This window comes from Mytilus galloprovincialis, chromosome 5 (assembly GCF_965363235.1).
Source record: "Mytilus galloprovincialis chromosome 5, xbMytGall1.hap1.1, whole genome shotgun sequence".
Lineage (NCBI taxonomy): Eukaryota > Metazoa > Mollusca > Bivalvia > Mytilida > Mytilidae > Mytilus > Mytilus galloprovincialis.
The window spans coordinates 7,530,359-7,540,365 of NC_134842.1; the positions used below are offsets into that span (position 1 = coordinate 7,530,359).

The window sequence follows — 10,007 nt, forward strand, 5'->3', positions numbered from 1 at the left end:
TTTTACTTTATATTTAATCAACGAAGATGTTACATAGTGCATTGATACGCAAGCAGTGTCTTATTGTTTTATCCAATTATATAAAAATTTTATTAATAATTCAACGACATTTATATAAACCTTCCAATGGATCTTTGTTTTTGTACAATGGACAACTTTGAATACATAATTGGAATCATTGTTTTGTGTTTATGGATACTTATTGCCAAATTGGAATTATAAAAATGACAAGTTTCAAAGAAGAGAAGTATTATATTTTTGTTTACCTGTTGTGAGTATGAGTATAATTATCGTTTGTGTTCATTTCATTTGAATTCAGTTATGAGTGACTTTATTTATCGGTTTACGGAATGTTTTCCAAACATTTAGGTCTTAAAGTTCTACTTGGCTGTTGGCATCTCCAAAAAAAAAAAATATTAAAAATCGTGGTCGATGTATATTGTATTAAGGGTCAGGAAAAGACCCTTCGAAATACAAATGAAGGAACCAGTTGTTTTATGAACGCTTTCATGTCTGTTGATCTTGAAGGATATAGATAACATCAATTTAAAGACTTGTATCAAAATTATTCCAATTTAGATTAATCAAATCGGTTAATGCTTGTAACTACAGATCAATGGAAATATAACTATTTAAAAAAAGGAGGAACAATCGTAAGTGAACAAAATCATATTTTCTTTGTCATTTTATTTAATTTATTTATTTTGGGGAAGTTTGAATCGGGCATCGCTAATGTTAGTAGACGAAACGCACGTCTGGCGCACACAGTTGAATCATATCATGTTATTTATGATGAGTTAATTAACATGATACTGACTCTTTATGCGTGTCTGCCGTATCAAATCAGCGTTCTGTATATAATGAGTTAATTTTGGACTAGCTCTTATAAATTTTGATAGAGATTTATTTTTCGGTTTTGCTAGACAACCAGTGGAAATTAATTCATGCACTTCTTGCATTTTATTAAACAATTAAAAAAGTAACTGATTTAAAGGTTGTAGACAAAAATAATTCCCTACACAGCGAGCAATAGTTAAATGTGTCTCCCAAATATAATCATCAAACTTGTAAACATGTTAAAAGCATAGAGCATTGTCGGTTCATACAAGAAACATCTGGTTAATCAGCACCAACTATTTTCTTATGTCGGGCATATGTGTATTTATTTTGGAATTTGAAAATTCAAAATTTGATATGATATAAAGGTAATACGAGAAACCCATATTAATTTATTTCAAATGAGGTTCACGAGTATGCTCGTTTGAGGTGACTTTATCATAAACTTTTCACAATTTGCACGTAAGCAAACTATTCCTGTGTAGTAAACAAAGACGGATTTTGAATTACTTTGATGTAGAATTAATATGTGAAATATTTTATAACCCTTAATGTTAGCAATATCCTTTAACTCTACTTTCCGCTATATAGATGATGTTCTTTCACTAAACAATTCAAAATTTGGTGACTATGTGGAACGCATCTATCCAATCGAACTAGAGATAAAGGATACTACAGATACAGTTAAGTCGGCTTCATATCTTGACTTACATCTAGAAATTGACAATGAGGGTCGGTTGAAAACAAAACTTTACGACAAAAGAGATGATTTCAGCTTTCCAATTGTGAACTTTCCATTTCTAAGTAGCAACATTCCAGCAGCACCTGCATACGGGGTATATATCTCCCAATTGATACGATATTCCCGTGCTTGCATTTCCTATCATGATTTTCTTGATAGAGGTTTGCTGCTCACAAGGAAGCTATTAAACCAAGAGTTCCAAATGGTAAAGTTGAAATCATCCCTTCGTAAATTTTACGGACGCCATCACGAGTTGGTTGACCGTTATGGAATAACCGTTTCACAAATGATATCGGATATGTTCCTTACGTCGTAACTACAATCCCCTTCCCTTTCATGAATATGACCTACCGAATTAGGACTATTTACCGGATTTGTAATCACTTAAGCAACACGACGGGTGCCACATGTGGAGCAGGATCTGCTTACCCTTCCGGAGCACCTGAGATCACCCCTAGTTTTTGGTGGGGTTCGTGTTGTTTATTCTTTAGTTTTCTATGTTGTGTCGTGTGTACTATTGTTTTTCTGTTTGTCTTTTTTATTTTTGGCCATGGCGTTGTCAGTTTGTTTTAGATTTATGAGTTTGACTGTCCCTTTGGTATCTTTCGTCCCTCTTTTAATGAAAATTCATAAATCTGTGTAAAAGATTACCTACACCTATTTCGCCAATTGTTTTTTCAAATGTCAACAAAGCTAAGAATATTTCGGATATTTCTTTCTTAACCGCGGTCCTCCCTTTTGTATATAAACAGTTGGTCACTCAAGAAAAAAATGCACACTGGCAGCATTTTTTTCTCTTCAATCAGCACACTATACTAAAAGCTTAATGAATAAGCGATAACTCTTGGTTAGACATTGTTACTTTGACCCCCAAAATGAAAATGAGAAAAGCATATGATTTCAAAGAATGATATTTGACCTACATGCCGCCATGATGGCCTCTTAAGTGATAAAGAATTTTGTAATTTGAATCTACTACTGTTTTGAACACAGCATTGTTCTAGTTTATTTTTAATATATGCCTTTTATAGCCTACACATGGTATTCATTGTTGACCCGTCGGATGACTTTTCTTTTTGAAATATGTTGTTTGGATTTGGGCAGATATTTGTCTTGTTGGCAATCATACCACATCTCTCTATTTGTAAGTCAATTGGGTAAGGCAGGACATGGAATGATACACAAGAGTTCATCATGCATTACTAGATCTCTATTGTGACATATCTGCATTGATTAGCACTGGTATGATGATACATTTACAAATTATTAAGTAAATCTAGCAAAAACATGCAAAAAAATACTGTCAATAGTTGCATAACAATCTCATCATGCTCATGATAAAATGCAGTTATTGTGGACAAATTGATTGTATAAAACCAAGGGACACATGCATTAATTTCTTATCTACTTATGATAAAGACAAATGAATGTTCCCAAATTACAAAACAAGGGGTTATACAACACTTGTTGGTTTAGAATATTTCACCGATAAAGCTTGGGTAACATCTCATTTTGAGACATACTACAAGTATTCAACACAAATATTCCGAAATAACAACGGATCATTACCATGATATCACCCACATAATGGATTAGTAAGTATGTGGTAGAATAAAGAAAAACAAAATGACCGTTTCACAAAAAAACACATTCATTTGCAAATTAATATGAAGCCGTAAAATTGTCAACCAGCCAACTACCGTACAACAACAGAAAAAGAATGTAGATGTTTTCAATGCCAATGGAATCAACCAGAACAAACAACTTCAAAAAGATACTTTGGTATTAATAATTTAGAAAACAAGTACAACTACAGGTTACTGCATCACTGTACAGGAATAAACAAATATATTCAAAGAAACATTTAATGACCTGATTTCTAAAATATGTCCACCTAGCTAGTTTCATAATGGGCAGAACTGACTGATTCCTCTTCGTTGTGTCATATTTTCCATTTTGATATATGTTTTTATCGGCATGGCAAAACCAATTGACAAACACAGCATGTTTGAATTAAAATAATGTAAGTAAAAAAATAGTCTTCCTTCCTAAGATGAAAACTAATATTTTATATGTTGAATATTAACCAATCGTTATTGTACTTTACTTCCTCTTTCAGAGTACAACGCGTTTAATATCGCAGCTAGTGTGTTAGCTAAATATTAAACAAACATGCGAATTTGTTAATGATATATGATTTTAGCCAAAGACGTCGTTTTAAAATACTCCTGTTTGTTTTTTTTTGTAATTAGTGTTCTTGTTCAGTCTGGTGTGAACGGTGCTCAGGCATGTGTAGGTGTATTATAGGTTAGACAATACTTAGTCATGTTTTATGCAGATTTAAGCCCAAGGCGAAGCCGAGGGTTTAAATCTTCATAAAACATGACCAAGTATTGTCTGACCAATTTAGAACATATTCACGCTTTCGAGTGACCTTACAAAATTAGCCTTTCCCATTGTAATATTCAAACCTTAATATAAAGAGTTCACTTTTTATAATGAACCAAATGTAAAACATTGGTAATCATCATTTCAATGGATGGAATGCAATAGCACTGACATAGTTTGTGAGGACCGAATAGATAAATTGTTTTCCTTCTGCTTCAGGTAAAATTTAATACTTATATATCTTGAGATTTTTTTTTATTTTAAAAAGCAACACAATGTTATATAAAACCCCTTTTTGAAATTTGATTTTTTTTTATAAATATAAAACTCTCTGTATAACCATATAAGTTCAGTCCATTCAACATTGAATGCTTACTTTTTATTGATAATTTTATATGTATTGTGTTTCTCTGAAAAAAATCCTTTGCTTTATATATCAGCAGTCTGGCATTGTTTTCTTGAAAGAAAAAAAAATCCCTCAAATCCCTCAAATTAGTAAATATTATTTTACCTACATGATGTCATCCTTACCCCCATTGTTTTTGTTTATTCTAATATGTGTACCATTAGAAAACGTATGAAAATTTCTAAATTCATAATGTTTTGTTTTAATCTCTGCTCTTTGGTGTTTAATCGGTAGGCTCTTTTCCCAGGGAAAATGCCCCAGGGGATTGTACACTTCATTAGTGCAGTTATTAAGAGTTCACTTTCATAATTAACTGACAATGAAAAGTCATTCATGTATAGCATTTCATAGTGATTGGAAAACCATGCACTATGAAAATTAGAGTGTAAAAAACTGACTTTTCATTGGACGAGAAGGGGTGAGTATGTTCTAAAGTACAATAAAGAAAAATGGTAAGTACAGTTTGATATTGGTGTATTTCTCTCAGGTGAGTTTTATATACTACGGTACACTAACAAAACAAATTTCTAACATATCAGTTCGTGCAGTCACAAGTCTTTACCCGTGCACCGGACGTTTTAAAATATAATGTTATCTTTAACAACTTTAAAAGAGGGGTTAAAGACACTAGAAGGAAAGTCAAACTCAAAGATCTAAGATCGACATTAAAGGCAAACAGACAAATAATAGTAAACAAAACACAACATAGAAAACTAAAGTCTTAGTAACACAGAGACTGGGGTCGATCTCTGGTTGTAAGGGAAGTTCCATAACTCTTTTTCAGGTTTTACTAGATGAAAACAAAATCTGTGATTTCCGGAATTTGTTTTTGCAAAGGAGAAGGGTGACATAAAATACATTGTATATACTAGTCGTGCACACTTTTATAACACACCTGACATTGCATGTTCATCCTTAAATACACATATAGTTAATACAGCGGACATATGTGCGGCAGGATCTGTTTACCACATCTGAGAAAACTCAAAAGTTTGGTGAGGTTAGTGCTAAGTCGTCAGTTTCCTATGTTGTATTGTGTGTACTGTTGTTTATCTGTTGGTCTGTTGGTCTGTTGGTCTGTTTCTCTTTCATTTTTATTCCTAGCGTTGTCAGTTTATTTAGGCTAATGAGTTCTGACTCTCTGTAAAAGGTGTTTCAATTTTTGTTATTTGCTTACAGACTCATAAATACATTAAAAATATAATTAATGTTGATGAATGTTGTGGTGAAACTTTATATTTAGGGTAGTAGTATTATAGATGCAAACGTCATATTAAAAGGACACATCTTGTTGAGCATCAATGGAAAATTACGATAAAGTATATTAGAGAATCTTATTCTTTTGCCAATTCTTATGCAATACGTCATTTCTCCAATCGACAGTTAAAGTATATGACATGTTCAGCAGACCTTAGAAATGTAACTGTCCCAAGAGAAGAATATTGCACCACACCCCATGCAGTGGCAAAATGTAAATGTAATATTTTGGTTTTAAGTCTGTAACCATCGATAAGACTCTGGACCATGTGGTGAAACAGATATAAATTTTTTCTTCAACTCAAAGACAGAGCAGTGTGAAGAGTTTGCCTTTGGTGGCTGTGAAGGCAATTCAAACAATTTTAGAACAAAACAAGTGTGCATTAAACATTGTGGTAAGTTTTTGGGACGAATAATGTTTAAAAAGAGCGGAGAAAAATTGCGGTTTTATCCAACTCAATCATAGGTTTGAAAGTTGTTTTCAGTTAAGACTTGTTTACATATATAAATATATATATACATAAATATACATCATAATCATACTAATGAAGGATATCTGTTGTTCGAAATATTTATAAAGAATTACATTTAATGTTTGTTATTGGTGTTATTTTGAACACTTTTTAGGCGTTTATATTTAAATATATATATATATCCGTGTCAGTGTGTAACGGGAATCAGAACATGTTGATATAAATAACCGTATAAACTAATGGCACTGCTGAAGGGATCCTGAAACAATCCATATGGCTAAACAAGAGTTTGAAAATTAATAATAACACTGTCTTTTACCAGAGGTGGGTTGAATCAGGAGTTTTCTTTGCAATTTATTTAATGAAAACAGTATTTTTTTTACTTTAAAAGAATTCTGCGAAAATTATAATCTTAATATTAATTTCTTGGAATATCATTCTTTACTTCATATGATACCAAAAGACTGGAAAGATCTTATCACTACTTCAGAGACAATTATGCCTATATCTAACGATAAATTTGAATTTATAAAAAAAACAATAAAAAGTCATGTAAGTTCTTTTATAAATATTTCTTGTCAATGTATACAGAACGTTCTACAAAACAAGAAAACAAAATGTGTAAGGAACTAGGCACTCATATAGAAAATTGGGATTTCATTTATAGTTTACCTTTTTGTTGCACTAAAAACAACAAATTTAGTATGTTCCAGTCTAAGATTTTACATAGAACTCTCGCTACAAATGCATTATTGCTGAAATATGGGTTAAAAGAAACTAGCTTTTGCAGTTTCTGTAATGAAACTAAAGAAACTATAAGTCACCTTTTTTGGGAATGTACCCTAGTTAGAAATTTGTGGTTAGAAATTGCAGAATTTTTTCTAGTTGAAAATAATTTAACTTTAATTCTTAATGTGGAAAATATTGTTCTTGGGTCAGAGTCTTGGGATGTTTCCCTAAACTTATTCACTATTCTGGTTAAATATTACATTTATACATGTCGCTTTAATACTTCATTACCGACTCTTACAGGTGTCATAGCTATGATTAAACATTCCTACCGAATAGAAAAAAATATCTACTTCCTTTTACAGATCCCCTTAAGCAAGAGAGAAATTTGATAGTAAATGGGAATTAATTCAAAACTTAGTTCACATGTGAGGAGAGATCTTTCTATTTTGTACTTACTTAAGGCTTTATAATAATTCATGTAGAATTGATAATATGATGATGCACATCACAACTGGACAGTGATTTGTGTGCATCTTAAAAGTACTATCTATGTTTATTGTTATTGGTATATATATATTGATATACTTGTTGTTTGATTGTATTTGAATTATCTCCCCTTGACTTAGGTTGACATTTATAATGTGATTCTGTCCAACATGTCATGTATGACCCTTATCTGTTAATGATCTCTGATGGCCTCTCCTGGTACCTCTCATGTTCAACATCATTGTATAGGCAGTGATGCATGTGACTAAAGGAGCAGCATAGGGAGGTATTCTAATCCAGAGTGATAAATGATGTGTATGATCGAGTAGAAAATTTATAACAATTAGTATATCTATTTTTTTTAAATTTTAGACTGTTATTGAAAAATTTAATATCAATACATGTTTTATGAATTATCTATATATTTATGTATCACAATGCTTGGTGTATTTGCAGATGAAATAAAATAAATGACAAAAAAAAACTATGGATACAATGTGACTGGACATGATCCCCACATTGAAAATTATAACATAAAAAGTCCCTTGATCAGAAATAAATCATCCACATTATTGTCTGTTAGTGGTGTTAATACTGCTTGTTTGATGTTGTTACGTAGGACTATTTGATTTGTTTCAATATATGGGTTAAGCATTATTTTTTTACCCTATCTGCAAAATTATTTTAACCCCCAATACATCATTGTTTGCAGTTTGTAATCTAAGGGACGATCCCGGTCCATGTGAGGGATCCTTTACAAGATACTATTACAAAGATCAAACAGAACAATGTGAAAAATTTGTATACGGTGGGTGCGATGGCAATGGGAACAATTTTCAAAGTAAAAGCAAAGTATTGCTGACTGCCAGGCTACGTGTGCCTAACATAAGTGTATGTATGGTATGATTAAATCCGTTTATTATTCATATATTTGGAGGTATTAAGCTTTAAATATCTGACATAAATAATTAAAGAGAAAAATAAAGGCAACAGTAGTATACCGCTATTCGAAATTCACTAATCGATTGAAAAAAAAATGAAAACATTTGGGTTGAAAGTTTGAGTTCTTATGTAAGACGCAAGGATTGTAATATTTATTAGATATATCTAATGGTTTTATTAACATTCAAAATAATGTTGCTTAAAAATTGTAAAGTCATATTACATATAAGTAAGAAAAAGCCCTTATTTTTATTTAAAATAAGATAAAGTAAGAAAAGCCCTTATTTTTTTTATTCAAAATAAGATATTCCCGTCAGTAAAATACCCAATTACATTGACATTTTGAGAGAGACTGAAGATACAAAGTGAATATACAAACTTATAAGTCGATGACAAACTGACAACGCCATCTACTAATCAAACGAAATATAACCAACAGACAACTGATTTACACAACACAACATGAAAAACTAAATACTGCTTAACTAGAAACCCCTAAAAAAAACAACAGTGACCTTTGTTGTTTCGGAAGGGTAGTTCTTAGACAAGATAGGATATTCATGTCAGTAAAATAACTAATTAGTTTGACATATTGAAAAGAGACGGCAGAAATCAAGGGAATATTCAGAGGCATAGATAAAAAGCAAACTAATAACGCTATCGAATAAATAAAAACAACTGAAGACAAACAACAAACACAACATGGAACATTTCGGACTGATTAACTAGAACCCCTAAAAAAACAATCTAAGTTGTTCCGGAAGGGTTATCATATACTCTTTATACGAGTATGAAATACTTTAAATTGAAATCTGTTTTTGTTAAAGTACATTGTAGTTCTCGTAAAGCTTGGTATACTCAATGGAAATGAGAGCGCAGACAGTTACTGGATTTTGAGGGTCGATCCGAGGGTCTCAGGGTAGCCGCCACTATTTGGTGTTCCGCCTGGTGGTTCCACTCAAAATAATGTCTCAGGAACAATTATAGATTGTAAATGTCACTGGTTGTGTCAATAGTTTTATAGCACTTAGATTGTTTATGTGTTTATTTTGAACTGCATTGCTTACTATACAGTCTTGTAATTTAAGTGATGATCTAATTTTTCTTTTAGGTTTAATTAAGGTGAGATAGTGTTGTGGATCAAAAGCTAGTTATGTTGTAGAGTAACGTCAGTCTTACCTCTTTCCTCTATTCCTTGAGTGTCTGGAGTTTCTTGATTTTCATGTGATCCTCAGACAGTCCCTTTTTCCTGATTCTATTTTTTCGGTGTCACCCTTCATGTACGGGTCCAAAGTTAACGCTCCATACTAGATTCCTGATTTCACACGTGGGATGTAGACATTTTACCTGCAAGATGAAGAACTCTTTCGCAAAATTCAACAGAATTGATTTCAAAGCAATGTCCGACTCTGCCTGAAGAATCAACTTCGTCAATTACTCTACGGATTCATATGTGCATTTTTGTTACACATATTTTACAATGGCTAAAATGACTTTGGGTTTATATTGCAAGTGATTGTTAAGCACACATAACTACCGATCTCATTCGTTTATCGATAAATTAGCAGTTAATAAAACTCTTGTTACTTCTACTTTCATCTTTGGTCTTTTAGTATTTCAATTTCACTGTTCCTGTTTGTCTATATTTTGCAGGTACATATTTTCAATAATATGTCTTATCGTCCAGTTACCAATCGTCAATGCTTTTTTTTTTTTTTTTTTTTTTTTATCATATAGCACAATT

The 10,007-nt window shown here is 31.8% G+C and overlaps 1 protein-coding gene across 1 annotated transcript; it reads left to right on the top strand.

Moving 5' to 3' along the window:
• The first annotated feature begins 596 nt into the window (after positions 1 to 596).
• LOC143076983 (tissue factor pathway inhibitor-like) lies at positions 597 to 9,394 on the top strand. The gene is made up of 5 exons (XM_076252875.1): positions 597 to 653; positions 2,611 to 2,620; positions 5,888 to 6,058; positions 8,034 to 8,162; positions 9,375 to 9,394. The coding sequence occupies exons 1-5, from the start codon at positions 597 to 599 to the stop codon at positions 9,392 to 9,394; spliced, it is 387 nt and encodes a 128-aa protein (XP_076108990.1).
• The last annotated feature ends 613 nt before the right edge of the window (positions 9,395 to 10,007 follow it).